At 57.5% G+C, this 18063-nt stretch overlaps 1 protein-coding gene across 8 annotated transcripts in view; it reads right to left on the bottom strand.

Annotated features, from left to right (window-relative positions):
• Positions 1–386: 386 nt before the first annotated feature.
• AUTS2 (activator of transcription and developmental regulator AUTS2) overlaps positions 387–18063 on the bottom strand; it is a 1064271-nt gene continuing 1046594 nt past the window's right edge. For all 8 annotated transcript variants that reach the window (XM_082714253.1, XM_082714252.1, XM_082714257.1 and 5 more), the window contains 8 exons: positions 16873–16944; positions 15874–15903; positions 14199–14270; positions 10909–11050; positions 7945–8022; positions 7067–7150; positions 5804–6026; positions 387–3611 (listed from right to left, as the gene is read on the bottom strand). In XM_082714253.1, coding sequence (XP_082570379.1) covers positions 2363–3611; positions 5804–6026; positions 7067–7150; positions 7945–8022; positions 10909–11050; positions 14199–14270; positions 15874–15903; positions 16873–16944 — 1950 coding nt within the window. In that variant the 3' untranslated portion in view covers positions 387–2362. The remainder of the gene's footprint in view (positions 3612–5803; positions 6027–7066; positions 7151–7944; positions 8023–10908; positions 11051–14198; positions 14271–15873; positions 15904–16872; positions 16945–18063) is intronic.

Here is an 18063-nt window from a genome sequence, read left to right as displayed (position 1 = left end):
CCAAAGTCGGCTCTGTCCCCGGCGCGGGTGACGCCACCACGGAGCTCCGAGCTGGGCCTGGGGTGCCCCCCGACCCACCATCTGCGCCATCCACCGGTCCCTTCCTGAGACCAAACAGTGTTGTTGCCTAGACCGTCCCGGAAACGTAAAGAATGAGAAACAGAAAGAAGGTGAGATCCACACGTCGTGGTGCGGGCCGCCAAGGTTTACAGAAGCTGATCGGCGGGTGGCCGGGTGCGTCAGGGCGGGCAAGCGGCCCCCGCGGGTCAGCCCGGCGTCCTCGCTTGGGCTGGGTTCGAGGCCTTTCTCCGCGAGAGCCCGGTCTTGCACGTGTGGCTTCTTCCCTAGGGGAACAGTGGCCGTCGCACACACAAGCACCTGGAGGCTTGGTTCACATTTTTTAATAACATGGCACAGTTTACATTACACAAGAAGGCTCCATCGATGGGAACATGCTGAAGAGTCAGTCGGTTTTCACATAGGGTCTAGGAAGGACTTTATTACATACAGGATAAACAGCAAAAAGGTCTGTATAGAACAATCTCTTTACAAGACTGAAAGCTACCACTACAGTTCCAGTGTTCATATCCCTCGGATTTTTTTTTTAAGTTGTTGTTAAAAAACAAAACAAAACAAAACAAACAAAACAAAACTAAAACCAAAAAAAAAAAAAAAACCAAAAACAAAAAAAAACCCCAAAACAAAAAAACCCAACCAAAAAAAAACCCACTGCACAACAGCTGGAGTTCACAAAATCTGAAACTCACCACTAAACCTTCAGTTTACTACTAAAATAGATCTCTCTGCTTATTAGAAACAATGGTCTGTAGTTAACTTTTTTTTTCTTTTTTTGCAAAAACAGGATAACAACATCAGATAGCACTTTAATATACTAGAAGACCCAATGGCACTAGTTTTATTTCATACATATAATTTACAGTCCGGTAGACAAGATATAGTGTATTTCTCTGCTAGTAAAGTCATATTCTCTCCAAATATGTAGACAAGAGGCTTAATGTTTTATAAAAGTATTATGAAGACACGTTAAGGTTGATGCGAACTCAAAACCACACGCACACACAGGACTTGGTCTCTGCCACTGTTCACCCTCTGCGCCTCTCCGTGGCGGGGCCGGTCCCACCTGTTCCGGCACCTCCAGACCTTCCGACCCACGGGAGCGCCGCGAGTCACGGGGGCAGACGTGCCCCTTCGGTCCCCCGGCTACCGAGTACAGTGAGAAACATATCCATCATCTGAGAAAACGTGAAGCTTTCTTTCAGGATTTGTTTGGGTGGGATCCCACCTCATCCGCAAACGAGGAGGCTGTGTGCAGAGAGGACATGGGACACGCTAAAAACAAAACAAAACAAATGCGTGGCTCCCACAGGAGGGGGCGTGAAATCCCGTAACTGGTGACGACGAGGTGCTGGCGGCCTGTGTCCCCTGATTTTGGCATCTGACAACCCCATCCTCCCCCGGCACCGGCTGCGCTGCTCTCGCTCTCCCCGCCCACCCCCCCGCCCCCACTGCCATGGCCCACAGGCCACCACTTCGGAAGCCACGTTTTCGGCCTGGGGTCCGATCCGCAAAATAGGAGGTTTCTCCGTTTGAAAAAACAAGCAAGGAAAACAGTCCTATCACGTGAGTGCTTGTTCAGGGAAAATATGACCTTAAGGATGTTGTAAATGGGTTTGAAAAGGCTCCTTTGAGTCAAGAGGGCTTTCGAGAGAAGCCCCGACATTCATTGCATAGTTGAAGGGTTTAGCTGTCTCTAACAACACGTGGGAACGCGGCCGCAGCCGACCGCGCTCGCGGGTAGTAAGTCTGCAAATAGCACATTTGAAGAAGTAGTAATGTATTAGGTTACTTACTCTGTATCTATTTACATTTGTACAAAGTAAAGCTTTCATCTTACCCTTTGCATATATGAACCATGAGCTCCCGAAGCAACGTTTCTTTACAGGACTATGTACACGGCCTCCCCTTCTCACTGCGGGAGCTCCGCGCCGGACCGCGGGCGCCGCCACCGCCTCCCCCCCAGTCACCACCGCGCCGGGTGTGTAGGCCATCTTCGCTGTTTTGGTTCAAATCAACAAAGTTTTAAACGAGAAACCGAAAGAGTTAGGGATGTGAGAACATCGGACTTGGCTAAAAGACCTGAAAAATTTCAACATAGAATATACAAAAACCATTTCAAAATCTGCACGGAGTCTATACATTTTTTACAAGGGGCGGAGGCGGGGGCGCGTGGCCCCCAGTCCGTGGCAGCGGTCCGTCCTCTCTCGCTCTCCCCCCTCCCTCTCTCAAGTCTGGCGTCGTGTGGGCGTGGGGCTTCTCCATCCTCGCTCGGGCCCTGCTCTCCTTACCGAGCCTCGATGTCCTTCAGGGTGTGGGAAGGGGGCCTCTCCCTCATCTCTGCGGACAGAGGAGTAGTCCTGCGGGGCGAGACGGGGCGGCCCCCCAGCGTGGAGATGAGCGGCGGGGGCGCGCTCAGCGCGGCCGTCGGGGGCGTCTTGTTGAGCAGTCCGTTCTGGTGGCCCGCCGTGGGGCTGATCCGGGGGTAGTGCATGCTGGGGAGCCCCGGCGTGATGAGGCTGGGGTGCGGCAGGTGCCCGTCCAGGGAGGCGGGGTGCACCGAGTGCAGCCGCGTGTGCTCGTAGTCCTCCCGGAGCACGTGCAGACGCTCCCGCTCGTCCAGGTGCGCGCCGCGCTCGTGTTCCCGCCGAGGGTCCACGGCCAGCGGGTGGTGGTGGTGGTGGTGGTGGTGGTTGTAGTCGTGAGGCTCCCTGTCCCGGAAGGAGCGGTCGGCCTCATACAGCCGGGGGGTCGAGAGACGGTGGAGGGGGTCGTTCCTCAGCAGGAAGTCCCTGCCCAGCGGGTCTCTGCGGTGGATGTCCAGCTCTCGGTAGGGGTCCCTCAGCGGGTCCCGTATGGGGTCCCAGTGGAAGGAAGGGTACGGGAACCGCTCTCCGCCCGGGATGGCACTGATGCCCACGAAGGGAGTCATCATGCGCGTCCTGTCCAGGCCGCCGATGCTGCTCAGCGGGTGGACGCCGGTCACCCCCACCGTCATGGGCATCGACGCCAGGGGCCCCGGGTGCACGCCGGACGAGGAGCTGGGCGGCGGCGGCTCGGATGGCCGGTGGGTGTGCGGGGCCTCCGGAGGCAGGTCGTGCTCCTCCTTGCGCTCCTCCTTCACCTTGACCTCCGCGCCCTTCTTGGGGTTCTCGTAGGCCGGCTCGCCCTTGCGCGGCTCGGCCTCGCGGCTCGAGGTGCTGTTGGGCCTGGCGCTCTCCAGCACGGGGGTCCGCACGTAGGGCGACGGCACCCGGGCCAGCTGCTTGGCCTCTTCGCCCGCGGCCCGCCCCTCGTGGCCGTGGCCGTCCTTCTCGGGCAGGGGGCCCTCCTTTGCCTTGTGCTCGTCGGCGGCCGGGTCCTTGCGGGGCTCCGAGTGGTCTCTCTCCCTCTCTTTGGATCTGTCTTTCTCACGCGCCTCCGTGTTCAAATGGCCCCTGATCTGTTCGGCGGAGCTACGGTTAGGTCCCAGGGCGCTCGCCGGGAGGACGGGTGCTGGTGAAGGGTGGCTGGAGTGTCTCTTCTCAACGCTTTCCCTGAGGAAGAGAGAGGCAAACAGAGAAGCAGATGAAGCGGGCCTGCCGGCCTGGCGAGGGGCTGCCAATGAGATGGTGGTGGGAGGACGGGCTCGGGTCTGGTGCCTGCGGTCGCCGGGGCCGCCGGCCATCCTGACCCTACTCACCGAGACGTCAGAGGACGCTTTAGGGGGCGAAGTGCTGGGCATGAGGGCGCATGGGGGCCCGGGGGGAATCATTCTGTATGTAAGAGTCACATGGTCCGTCAAGACCACAGAGGAAGGGTTTTCGGCAAGTGGACGTGGACCAGTAGGGACGGTAACAGTGCTCTGGTGACACAGCCCACCTGTCTCGACCGCTGGGATCATTTAGGGTCGAGCAGAAATGCCTGAGCAGCCCAAACACGAAGATGACCTTTCTGCCCCTTCTGTGACACTGAGCCGGAGGGAGGAAGCGTCTGACGCGAACAGGATAGGAGCTTGGGACTCCAGACGTGAGGACGAGTGACCCGTCTCAGAGGCCCTGAGAGATGCAGCCCGGGAGGGGCTCTAAGGGAAACCACGAGTTCGGGCTCATGGGTTGCAAACGGCACTTGTGTCTCAGGAGGGACAAGGCGGAAATCTGGGGAGAAGATGGAGGAAAGCCGGGAGGAAAAGGGGGGGTCCCCGGGCCTCAGGGGACAAGTGGAGAACCATTCTGAGGGCGTCTGGGAGTGGACACGTGGAAGAAGAGTCTTAGGGGCCTGGCTGGGACAGGGGCTGAAGCGTCCAGGGCATGGGATGTGGAGCACGAAGGACCACGAGGCCGACAGGACGAGGGAAGACCGGACCGGGCACGTTGCAGGGACTGTGCGAGACAGATGGGGCTGAGGCCAGGGGCAAGGCACCTCACTGGCTCAGCAGCTCCCAAGGCGGGGGTGGGCGAGAGAAGGAAGGGGGGTTCCCCTACAGATGCGGTTTCTAGCCAACACGGAGGCCTCTTCCTGGTAAGGGAAGAATCAACAAGCGTGTTTTATCACGTTTCCGGATTTGAATCCAAAGGCCGTTTGGACTCCATCAAGAAAGATGCGAGAAGGTTTGCTGCCCCACCGTCTTCTGGTCACCGACAGACGGCCCCGAGAGAGTGCCCTGGCCGGGCCCCGGCGGTTCACAGCGGAGAGCTGACCGCCCCGAGTGGTCCTCCCGCTAAGAGCTCGAACACACTGTCTTGAAGGAAAGTGTGTCTTTTTCTTTTCTGAGACAACATCAGCGAGAATGAGGAGGACATGCTAATCTGACACACTTAGGGTCTGTGAAACCGAATCCTTTTAAATCACTAGTGGGCGTGCATGTGCGCACACGCGCCCCACACACAGGAAGGAAAATCCAAGATCTGGATCCTGTTTGAGACCCAAGTACCCAAGGGAGAGGCTGGCAGGGCTTTCCTGTCGAGCGTGTCTGGTCTTCCCTGCTTCACAGTCTGAGCAGGAGGACAACTGCCTCCAGCAAGAAGACAGGGATGCTTGCTTGAGAATGCCCTGGACATTCCTCAGCAAAAATACCCCAAGACCTTTTCCTCCTTAAGGCGGTTCCTGTTACAGGCACGGGTCACCAAGTGCAGAGCTGAAAACACGGTCAGTCGAAGTAACTTCCCCACTGGCAAAGCAAAACCCACACCGGGAACGCGCGGACGCTCCTCGGCATCGAGGTTAGCAAACTTCTGCTCGTCCTCGGTGAGCCCGGGATTGGGGTTTGAACAAAACTTGAGAAAAATATGATGAAACAATGCAAACGTGACTTTCTAAAAGCAACAAAAGGAAAGAGGGAAAGAGACAGGGAAAAAAACCAAAAAAAAACCTATGGATGATTTAATGGACTGCACGAACTTGAAAGCAAATATGGTGTTGATTCATGCTGTGTGTGTTGGGTCCGGAGCTCCCGCTGGCTGTCTCGGAGAGAGAGTTCTGCCGGGGCACACTAGCGCTCGCGGGGGCCTCGCGGGTTCTCGGGGCGGGTCTGTGTCTGAGTCGGGACGCTCTCGCTGCGCTGTGGGCGTAGCCTATGGGGCGGTGCTCTAGGGGGCAGAGGGGACTTGCGGGGCTGGCCCGGGGCCGAGCCCGGAGCGGGGGCCACACGGCCCACCGGAGCACGAGGCTGGGTTGGGGCGGGGGCGCGGCCGTCCTGGGCGCACGGCGGGCTCCCCCAGTGGGACTCGAGAGCGGGTTCTTTCCGTACCTTTCTTTGTCATCTTTACTAACGGAGGAGTCTCGTTTATCTACATCTCTATCTCTGTCATGAGCGGCAGCGGACGCGCTACGCTCCAGCTCCCCTGGCTTCAGCCAGGGCGGAGGGGTCGGGAACGACGGAGGCGTGCGGTGGAGCCGGTTCCAGGGTTCGTGAGGGTTGCTAAAGTTCTGCACACTGGGGCCATCCTTGTGGCCGAACATTGAGTTGGGTGCTGAAATGGTGAAGTGGAAAACAAAAAGGTTTAAGAGAAATCATATAATCCGCCGTAATGAAGGTACTTACCCCGGAACGTCTAACAGCACTCAGAGTTAAAATGAGTACATGTTATGGGGAGCTGGAAAAGGAAAGGAGATCGACAGACTCATTAGAGGGGCGCCGCCCCGCCCTGGACCGGCAGCTCAAGGCTCTCGCTCTCTAACCCAAGCCGACGGGGCGGGAGGGGGAGGACTCCGGAGGAAAGGCGCCGGACAGGTGCCAAGGGCGCCCCATGGAACACGTCTGGTGCATGCAGGAGCCCCCGGCATGCAGAAGGGGGTCCTCTCGTGAACAACACCCATCGCCGAGGTGCCTGCCGGCTCCTCCCTCCCCCACAGCCCCGCCAACGGGACCGCCACTATCCGCGTGGCGTTGGTGGGCGGAAGTGGGTCGTCAAGCCTGGATGGCAGTGGACCCGGACAGACACTCCCCTCCTAGGGGAGGCCCCCTAGGGCCGTGACAAACGGATGCACCAAAGACAAGGGCTGAGCCTTCGGGGACTTGAAAATGAGCCCATGTTACGCCTCTTTTCCCACTAGAGATACTTTTTGGTAGAAAATGACACGATCCTCCCAGATGACGGAGTACAAAACGCTGCCCATGCTGGGCTAGCCTCAGCCCGGGGCGGTTTTCCTGCCATTTTTGGTCGAGTTTTCTCAGTGCCACTAGTGCCAAAGGTGAGGCGGAGGAAGAGTGGTTTCCCCGTCTGAGCTGCAGCTAAAGTCCCGGAGCGTAGGGACAGAACATGGGGGGACTGAGCTCAAGTGGCTGTATGGAGTTCGATCAGTGACACATAGGAACAGTGGGCTTCCCCGAATCCTGAAACCCCTGCACCCGTCCCCCTGACTCCGCGGCCGAGGCCGGCTTCTCCGGATAGGACCTCATCTGTTTGCCGGGAGGACAGTTTCCTTCTAGCTAGAAAGGTCTTGAGCCATAGACAGATCCGAGGAGACACACAGTCCGAGGCAGATTTTTAAAAAAGCCAGAGGTACTCACTAACTGAAGGGTTTCCGAGTCCCCCAAAGGCGTTGCCACCAACCGCTGCGAGGCCAGTGAACGTAGACGGACGGTTAAAAGGCTCTGTGGACACATCGGGAAGAAGGAACCGGTTGCAGGACTGGGCTGAGTGGAGGGCAAGAGCTTCCCGGGCGTGGGAAGGCGATGCGGGGCCCTGCTCTCTCTGCCCTCGGACCCGATCGGCCCCTGATCGTGCAGAGGGGCTCACTGCATTTGGGTCTGGGCACAGTGTCCTAGGACGCCCTCCTGCCCTGTCCTCCGTCCTCGGGGAAAGTACTCTGTGGGCTTTAGGAGTAAGGCTCCCAGTGACAAGATGGTGCAGGCCCATCAGTGGAGACGCCCCTTTGTCGCGTGCCACTGCCTCTACGCCTGCCTGTACACGTGCAGGCAATACCCAGAAAACAGAGGCCACGCTAGAGCATGCACCCTTGCTAGGAAAAGACAGATGTGCAGTGAAACCCGAGGGGACTAGGAAACAGCACGGAACACTTCCTTGTTACATCATCTTGCCTTTTCTTCCTCCTCCTAGAGGTGGGCAGGCAGAGGAGTTCACCATCTCGCCCCCGTGGGCAGGTACAGGCTACCGGACGCACAGCTCCTTCCCACCGCTCTGCCTGTAGCCTCAGACGGCATCGCGAGTGAGCACACAGCCCCTACTTTAAGACTGTGGTGTCAGAGGTACTGAGATCCCGAGGACGGAGGGCCGGCTATCAGACTTCTCCACACACCCAACATGGCCCTACGTAGTCACCGGGGTGCCCAGGACCACGGCCAACCCTCCAAGAAGCACGGCGGAGCGCGGCAAACCAAGGTTTTGGTGAGACACATGTCGCTTCCCATCGCCGATGGCAACTTACCCAGGTGAGCGGCAGGATTAAGGAAGTTGCTGTGGTGGGGGGGCGGCCCAAAAGGGGTCCCGGTTGGGTGTGCAGCACCTAGAAAGTCAAACCCGAGAGAATCAGATTTCCCAGAAAGCCACCTCCTGCCTCGCTCCTGGCTGCCGAGGGGCCCCATGAGAAAACGGGGATAAATACGTTGAAATAAGGACGTGGCCAAAGTCCACCTGGGCAATGCGCGGGGGACGACATGTTTTATGTTAGCTGGAGAAGTCGTGCTCTCCTTCCAAGCTGGGCTGGTCGCGTCCAAAGAAGGCATTCCTTTGAGAAGACCTGGGTGCACAGCATTAGAAGCGTGGAGAGACAGCACAAGGCGGGCAGGGTGGGGCGCCGGTTCTATAACCAAGCAAGCTGGGGGTCAAACACCAAGGCATGAAGTGTTGGGTTCTTCCCTGAGGGACCTCCAGAGCCGTTAGTACATTCCCGGGCTCACTTGTCCTCTGAAAGGGGGACATCTGGCCACGGGATACTTTCTTCACAGACAGCATATTGGGGGGCAAGTCTTTCACTCTGAGAACCTTGTTCTAGAAACTGTATTTTCTAATTCTTGGCTCAGGAGCAGCGTGTCTGGGTGGCGCAGAGCCCCTTTGAGGACTGTGCCGGTGGGTACGAGACCATCTGGAAGGTCTGGGCCTGCGCGACCCGGGACCTCGAGCTGCATCAGGTGCGAGTGACGAAGTCCTCCAGGCAGCTCCCAGCTTCGGGGCCACAAAAAGCTACTCTCTTCCTTGCTAACGGACCCTATCTGCCAACGGGGACCTCAGTTCAAGGTCAGTGGTGTTCTTCGGTTTCTCCGTCCTCCAGTGTTTCATAGTCTGCCTTAAACAACAGGTGTTCAGGGAGCTGCATCGTCCTCGTCCTGGAGGAAGGTGGGGAGGGGAGAGGCGAGGAGAGGGCGCGCGCCTGGGAAGCGGGACGATGATCGGACGAGCCGCGGGCATCCCACTGGCTTGTTAACGGGGCGGCAGGCTCGGCTCGGAGACCTGACTGGACGGGCTCCGCTGACTTCACCTCTCTCGAGTGATGTCGGCCTGAATTCCCAGCACAAGCCAAGAGTGGCCCGACTGAACACGTGTGCGTGAATTACACACACTGGCTGCAAGTTTCACCAAAATGCCATTTGGGCGCAAAATCCAACATTGCTTAGACTAAAACAGAGGACCTTTCGGGTGGATATATACGCAGGGCCTCAACGAACGGCCTAAAAACATTCCATGCTGTTTGTGTCTTGCATGTCAGCTACGTTCTTATAAGCGAGAGTAAGTTCCCCTGGGAAAGCAGATTAAGTGGAGGCATAGTGCTGGTCCCTCTCCACACCCTAGGAACTCGATTTATGTTCTGGATTGCTGTCCCCTGCACTGCTGTGGGGCCTCGGGTGTAGAGGAAGCCACAGGGCACCGGAGGAGCTCTCTGCCCGGCCTAGATGCTGGCTTGGCCTCCAAGGGGGCCATGCCCGAATGATGGTCCGGGTCCGGCTCCGGCCAGAGAGCACAGCCCAGCCCGTCATCAGGTGGGAAGAGTGTTGCAGGCTGAATGCAAATCTGGCTGCACCGTCTCTGGGTAGTACACGCTAATCAACGCTTCGATGGAGATGGGAGCTTCGCTCAGCCCGGGGCCCCCAGGGGGCCTGGCAGTTCCAGAATTATTGAAGCAAAATAAGCCAATTCATCGCTTGGCTCCAACAGAAGGCAGGGAGAAATCTCTCTATTTTTCTCCAAAAATTGCTCTTCCCAGAGCTCCGTCTCAGGGCCTAGGTGCCATGGTAACAAAGCCTTCAAATATGTCCCCAGACAGAACTGACAGAGAAAAACCTGAGACCTTAGCAAATTCCATCCAGCCTCAAGGGTGCTTCTCTGGCTTTGGCAGCAAGGCCCTTTATCGTGATGATTTCCTGCGGTGGGGAATCTCCCTCTTCCTGAGTGCAAGAGCCTCAGGTCAACCAAGGAGTCCTGGATAAAAGCCTGGGAAGGCAGCAGGCAGGATGGATGTGAAACTTGTTCCCAAAAGGACCACAAATGGAGCCCAGTGAATATTTATGTCCAGAAGAATAAATTCAACTTAGCACAGTGGGTCAGCCCCAGGCTGAGCTCTGTGGCCATGGGCAAGGACTCCCGAGTGGAGCTCTGTGCCTGGCTCTGCGCGGCCCAAAGGCTTGAGGACTGAAGGACAGGGAACCTCTGACACCGAGAGGATGAGTGCTCTTGCTTTCGGAGAGTCCTTATGGCCACTGCCCCTCGTGTGTAGGCACCTGGAGGGGAAGGGGTGACCGCCGGCCCCCACCGCCACCCGCGCTCTGGCATATCCCTGGGGCGTCCGAGAATGTGTCATCTCGGCCATGAACCAACAGACCACGTAGGTGTGTATGCCCCGTCCTGCAAACTTTCTGCATCGGTACAAACACGCAGGCAACGGCACTATGTTCCACAGCCGAAAACACCAGCCACTGGCGGGCGGACCCCCTTGCACCGCAGACACAGCAGCGGCCACTGTCTGACTCTGCTTTCCCCACCCTCCGACTCTCGGGAAAACAGTGCCACTGAGCCCCACGCAGTGGAAGGTGACTGAGTGCTGTGGGCACCAAGCGTAAGGACAGCCACATCCTTAGACAGTTCCTGGCACTGCTGCCTATCGACATGCCCTTGTAAGCTTTCTGATCTTTCTCGATCAGAACGTGAGTTATTCTGGTTTAACACAGAAGCCAAAAATGAGACAAAGCAGTTTGAGTCCCCAGGGAGAACGATGACCTTTTCTCCTTCCTTAATGAGAGGGTGTCCGGGAAGGGTCCATCTCCCTGATGCGCTGGGGTTGCTGTGAGTGCCGCCACGAACAGCATTTTCATAAGGGAGGGACGCGGCGGTGGCCCAGAGCACAGCCAGGCACCTGCGAACTCGCATCTCCCCTCTCCCCCCCGCGCTCGGAACTCACCAGCGGCAGAGAACAAAGTTGAAGGCCGGGCCAGGTCATGGGGGTGGTGGATGGCTCCAAAGAGACTGGGGCCCGGGGGGCGGCTCAGGAACTCGGGTTTCAATCCGAAGTCCAGCTTATGCGGGTCTGACTGCATCTGTTTCTGAAGCAGCAAGGGGCAGAGGAAAACATGAGACCAGGAGGAGACGCGGGAAGACAGAGGTGGGCGCAGCGGCAGAGGCCGCGGAGGAGACGGGACGGCGCGCGGGCGCGGCACTCGTGTCGGGCTCAAGCTTACAGGCGCGGTGGGAAGAGCGACCCACACACCGTGTCACCCGCACGTGCCCAGAACAGCAGGTCAGCCCCTGGGGACCAGCGGGGCCTGGCACTGGACGGGGCCTGCGAGCGGTCTTCGAGGTCGTGCGGCTTGAGGAATGAACCCGGATCCTACTTACTCCAAACGGTTCATTATCTGCTGTCAAGGCCCCACTCTGGCAAGTTTTTAAATGACAGTGTTTTAGAGCTCTTTTATTAGGAATTCTGCATGTGTAATCTGCTGTGTAAATTAATTGTTAATGGCTCTTTGCTGTCCTCTGACAGATCGCAGTACGTTAGTACCTGGACGTGATGAGGAAATACTTGCATGCCTCTGAGCTAGTTTTCAAATGCTCTCTGTTGTATCTTAAGCACAGAACACCCCGAGCCAACAGAAACAAAGTAGGGGTGTTCACTGAACGCTCGGGCTGGGGCTTTCCCCTGCCGCTGCCGGACCACGACCGAGGAACAGGTCATCGGCTCCGCCCCGTGAGCCGTCCAGAACTTCTCTTGCTCTGAACCCTTGGCAGCAGCCGCCATGGCTCTGTTTTCGCTCCTTTCTCTCTCTCTCTCCCTCAAGCTCCTCCCAGGCCCCTCCTCGAAGGCCGGAGACGAGCTCATCATTTCCTCCCTCCTTGACCCTGTGTCGTTCTTGAACATGGGCGCCCCAGGTTAACGCTCGGCCGGCTGCTCTCCGCCTCTCACGCCTCCGCGCACTAGTGGCCTGGCCCTGCCGGTCCCTCCCTCACGGCCCTGCGCCTGCTCCCGACTCCCTCCTCCAGTCTCTCTGCCCGGACTGATGCTCGCAGACCGCGGGGCCCTCACGTCCGCCCTAAACCCGTCCCTCTCCCACGCTGTGTACCAGGGAGTCAGCAGGGAGTCAGCAGCGAGCCAGCCGTGCCAGCCGGTGTGAGCATCGGAGACACGAGAAGGCCGCAGGCCCGCTCAGCCGCCGGCCCCGCTCACAACCAAACCATGGCCTGACCGCTCGGGGCTGGAAGCGGTGCCCTGCGGAAGCCCACGGCCCGTGCCCGCCGCACGCGGATAGCGCACCCCCCCCCGCCCGCCACTGCAGAGGGTGTCCTCGACCCTGGCACAGGGCGTCTGCAGGTGGTCGGCTCCTTCCGGACACGCCTGGGGGAGGGGCACTAAAAGGGGGAGGAAAGGAACAGTCCCGAGCAAGGGGACAGTGGTGCAGTCTCTGCTCCAATCCACAGGGAGCTCGCCCCAGCTCCGCGGGACAGTCACAGCGGACGCCCAAACCGGAGCTTCGGATTCACTGTGAATCTACAGAAATCTTCTGCCTCCTTTACCTCAGTCGCCCCGTTATTTAGGGCTAATAGTGCACGGCACACAGCTCGGGTCCATTAACCACAAGTCAGGTCCGTGAAGCAAAGTGGAGCTTGGGGGTCCCGGGGAGTTTGCTGGGAAGGCGGGAGGAGCAGCCTCCCCGCGGGCACGAGGTCTTGCTAACGGAACTGAGAAGGAAAGTCCGTCGCCGCGACGCCTTCACCGAGAAGCTGCTGCGGAAGTGGCAGAGACCAGATCCTTCCCCGCTTGAAGCAGCGGAGCTACAGGGAGGACGTGTCTTGGGACCGCGCCGCCAGCCACCACGTCCGGAACAAACAGCGAGTCGGACTGAGCTCCACCAGCTCGTCGCCCTCCGATCCGAGCGCACCGTCTGCCGCGAAGCCGGGCCGCACGTCTCTGACTCCACCTCGCCCAACAGCGACCCACGGGTGAGCAACGGGAGCGGACGGGAGTGACAGGTACGTGGCACCAAACGCAAGTATCTCGGGGACCTCGTTTACTGGCTTTTTAACTTTTCACTAGGTTGGTTTTCATGTGTTTTACGAGTGGGAGAGAGTAAGAGAGCACGAGTGGGGGGAGGGGCGGAGGGAGAAGCAGGCTCCCCCCAGCAGGAAGCCCAACGGGCGATGCGATCCCAGGACCCCGAGAACATGACCTGAGCCGAAGGCAGACACTTGACTGACGTGAGCCCCCCAGGCGCCCCTAACTAGGTTGGATTTTTTTTTTTTTTTAATCATTAGAAAACCGAACATTCTGTGATGACCAGCTCTCCTTTACCTAGTGGTCTCTTTTCTTAGGCTCATGCGGGCTCCCCCTGATGCTGTCAGCGCGGAATGCTTGGAATTACTCGATTGGTTGTTTCTCCCATTTTTCTTGGTGCGGTTACCCAGACGCTAAGGGCCCACACCGTAAAATCGGGACTCGTCCGTTACTTTGGTCCCCAAGTCAGCCAGCGAGGCCTGGTCTGGTTACCTGCAGGAGGCTGTTGACTAGACCCTGTTATGTCACAGATGCCTGGGAAACATGACTGTATTCATCTGTACGATGAAAATACCGAAGTTTAGGCAAAATATTCTGCAGACAGACAGGGTAATGGGTCAGAGTGGAACTGAGCGAACGCTAACCCCTGTCCCTGGTCACAGAGATGACTACTGGGCGTGTGCAGGGCAGTGTGGACGAAGACGCTACTTCTAGAAGACACTTCTCTGTGCTGCGCATTGCTGAGGGAAGTGCAGCAGCGTCACGGAGGGTCCGCTTTTCGAAGTCACACGGAGCAAAGAATGCACTGAATCTTGCAGAAATCACCACTTTGCATGTGTCGTTCCTCCCAGAAACTAAGCATTTTTTAAGTAAACACACACGTGGTGGCTAAAATTAGATTATCAAAGCCTTTTCTTTCCCTGCCCCAGGATTTCATCTATGTTTAAGCTCTTTGGATGGATACAAGGACAAAATCATCTAGAAAGACAGAACACCAGGGAGTTACCAGTTTGTTTTGTCATTTTTGTCATTAGGGTTCCCTAATTCATAGTAAGGTTTCCCAATGGTGTTTCCATGAGACTCGGTCCTCCCTGCCCACAGGTCATTAGAAGCTGTCGGAATGCCTCCTCTGTCGGGGTCACACACACGCAGGGCGCCCGTCGCCCCTGCCCCATCCCCCACCAAGACAGGCCCACGAGACTGACCTTGACCTTCTGTTGGTGGTGGTAGATCTGCCAGGCGATGTGAACATGCATAGCACACCACTTCCCTGGTTTCTGGAACAAGAAAGAGCAAGGTGGTCAGCAGGGAAACCTCGCAGAGGAAACCATCTCCAACTTTGCCAAAGCGTTCCAGCGGCTCTTTCTCAGGGAACAAGAGGGCTCAGCGCCCCAAGCCTCTCTCAGCCCCGGGGCATGTGGTGCCCCGGCCGGCGGCCGCTGCTCCCCAAACCCTACTCGACGGGGACCTCCCTGGTTACCAGGGACAAGATGGCAGAAGCCCGAGCCCCACTCTGTGTCTCTTCTTTCTTTTCCACTGCCGGCTGGCAGGCCTGCGAGAGTGGGAGCCCTACTTAACGATTTGCTACGATGCAAATCGGCTGCTCAGAGGAGCTAATTAGTGAGTGGCTGTGAATCGCTCCGAACAAGGAGGCGACAGAGGACCCTGGGTAACCTCCCCCAGCGCTGCTGCGTCCTCACCCGGGGCAGAACAAAGAAATGCACATTTGTCCTGGGGCCCAGTTCCCACCAGTTCTCCACTAGGAGTCCACGGCCCAGTCGTGGTGGTGGGCGCGGTTCGTCCCCAAACCAGGCGAGAACAAAGAACGCTCGCTCCTGCCTGTGCTCTGGGCCTCCGCAGTTGTCCCGTCTGCCAGAGGGTCGCCCCAGGTCTCTCGTGACCTGCTCACGTCTCGGTTTCCGAGCAGAGCAGTAACCCAGTGCGCTTCATACCACCCGGACAGGGGGACCGCCTCTTGCCCCTCCGTTTGGATTCTTGCTGTAACCGACTCGTCCGCTCCAAACATGGGCTCGGGGACTCTGAGGAGCATGGGAAGAAACTGCCCAGTCCTACACTGGCCAGGGGCGGACCCTTCTGGTGTCTACGTTAAGGAGCTGTTTGTGAAACACAGACTCAAGTCCAAGTCTGGGTCAGTTCTCCCACAGTGAAACGACGGATCATCCGAAATCGGCTACGTGATGACACAAGTCCTCCGACTCTCTTCGGAGAAACTCAATGATCGGATTACGTGCGTCAGAAGCGGGCTGAGGACAGCAGGAAATCTCTCTGTCCGTCTTCCAACTGACCATCCAGCCTTCACCCCCGCCCCACCCCCACCCACGTCAGTCCGCGTCTATTCGAGGTCATCCCTTGGCCACCCTCCAGGCCACGCAGGACGCAAACGAGCGAACGCCTGCGGTAGCCCCCTTCGGCGCCAGGAGAGCGGGTCGGGTGGCTGTGAAGGTCGCCACTACCTCCTGCAGAATGAGGCAGCCGCCGGCCGGGGTCGAGGGACCCACATTAAGCACAGAGTGCGGACGCCGAAGAGGCAGGAGGACGTGCCGGAACCCTAACTTCTGCCCGGAGCTTCAGTCGTCCTCCACGTGCCCCTCCTCGTCCTACCTAACAGGACTCCCAGCAGCAAGGCCACCCCCGACTCTCGCCCGGGGGAACCTTTCCTCCGCGCGCGCGCTCTCCCTCAGTGGCCTGGCTTCCTGCGGCGCTCCAGGCCACGCAGTTTGGGCCATTCTCAATCACGCGACCTGAGGACCCAGCCACTGTCCTCCCGACGCTGGACGCCCGGGTTTCCTGGTGATGGATTTGACTCCCGCAGGGAGTCAAACAGAGGTTGCAAAACAGTTCTAGAAGAAGCTTTCTTACCCTTAACATAGGTCTGAAAGGATCTGTCAACTGTGAAGAGAAAATGACAACTTGGTTACATGCCTGTCACTCAAACAATTGCTCTAATTAACAAATTTGTAGTGCTTCATTAGGAGGGGAAATTAAAATGTTAGAATTTTACTTTTAAATGAAGCCCTTTTAGAGAATAATTAACCCATTTTCACACTATCAAAAGTGCCAAGTGTCCCCTCCCCCGCTTCACAAGCCTGGGTACATCCACACTGACAAGCCCCCGACCAAGTTCAATCAATAGCAATTTGCCCTCTGGCAACACGATTCTCTCCCCCGGCTCCAGCAGCCCTGCCCACCCCCGCCACACGGGCTCCAGGGCAGAAGGGCCTCCAGACCGTGGGCCTGTAAGGCTGGGCCCTCACAGGGACCCGGGAGCCAGAGGCTGTCTCCGCCAACACGCTTCATGTGATGCCGGCCCATTATGAGAGGTCAGGAGATACTTTCTGGAAGTTCACTGACCATCACACAGACGCTTACATCGCTGAGTCATTTTAAACTTTAACTCTGGTCCTCAATTCCTGACTGCCCCCACCCAGGAAAACGACAACACTGTCCCACGTGATCATCTGTCCGAATTTACTCCAGAGGGGGACATAAAGAACAATCCACGGACAGGACTGTCTGTTGCTGTAGGACGTCCGTTCCTCCCCAAGCCGTGGGCCTGTGCACCGCCAACGGACGGAAGGAAGCAGAGCGTGAGGGGTGTTTTGCTTGGACCTGCATGAAAGGCGGAGGGCCAGTGACTTCCTGACCGCAGGACAGCAGCCAGAGCGTCCTGGGACTTCCAGGGAGAAAAGCACTTACAGCTTCTTCTGTGTGACAGAAATTTAAGGAGACAAGGACAGACCAGATTGGTGGAGCGAGTTACACAAGGTCAGAGTGTCCACCTCCCGGCCTTGGACCACAGGACCTTGGTCTTCTCTGCCACTGGTGTTAACCTGCCACGGAGCCGGACTTTCTACGTACCCTCGGGTCCTTCTGGAGCAAAGTGTGTGGGACTGTCCCGGGTCGAGCAGCAACATCGATAGGGTTGGATGTCTGGAAAGGAATCAGACCACAGCTTAGGAGGCGCGCCGCACGTTTAACGGGAAAGCCAGATCTTGCCGGCGTTCGAGATTACCGAAGTCAAACGCGGACCTTGTTTCACTCTGGAAATACAAGGGTTGACAGGGGCATTTTCCCCAGTGACCACACGTGCTCCTCAGGCTCTCAGGGGACGGGGACCAGGGTTCGGCCTGTCTAGGAAGGGCATCAGAAAGCAGAGGGGGACCGTGCCACAGGCCACTGCAAGCAAAAGCCAAGGACGGAAAAAAGCAGGGGAAGAAGACACAGGAGCAGGGCCAAGGGGCCCCATCTCCTTCCGAGTCACGGACGGCCCTGGCATGGCGCTCGTGCCCCGTCCCCAGCATTCGGAGAGACGAGGGACCCTCGCGGCGCTGTGCTGCGTCAGGTGCTTCTCGTCAGAACAACCGGGCGTGTTGTGCAGACATTAAGCGAACTCTGAATTTTAACGGGCAGACAATAACAGGGAATTACGCTCCGTAATTACTCATTAGCGGTGGTGGAAATGGGACAAGAGGACCTAATTTAGGGACCGCACAGACCTACTATTAAATGATTTCGACAGCGATACAACAGCGATGCGTCCTCATCCGTCCTAGGCCGTCCTAGGCCGCCACCATTCTTACATGTCACTCATAACAATAACCTTATCTACGGGCTTTTGTCCTTCCAATTGGCAGCAACAACAAGCGGCCTACTTCCCCCCCCAGCAGCCCTCACTCTCCGGGGGGTGAAAGGGTTCAGTTTTCACCCGGTATTTTACTTAAGAAATCCCAACTTCTGTTGACTCCCCGCCCCCAGGAAATTCACGCCTGTGGGAAAAGAGCTCAAGTTTAGGCACAAGGCTAGCCTAGAAGGAGGAGGATTGGGGGGCGCGGGGAGAAGGAAAGAAAGAAAAGCAATCAGCTGCTGTACAACTAACAATTAAGCTGGAGTTGTTAACAGCCTGATTTGCATACTTATGAAGAATTCGGCTAATGAACCGCAATCTACATATTCAATCAGGAAGATGGCCTGGAAAGGCCCATTTCAACACCGAGAGAGACACTTTCCTGCCCAGATGTAGATTTCTGTGTGATTGGATAATAGTGAGTG

Source organism: Mustela nivalis (assembly GCF_964662115.1).
Source record: "Mustela nivalis genome assembly, chromosome: 19".
NCBI classification, from domain to species: Eukaryota; Metazoa; Chordata; class Mammalia; order Carnivora; family Mustelidae; genus Mustela; species Mustela nivalis.
This window is presented reverse-complemented; position numbering and strand designations above follow the sequence as displayed.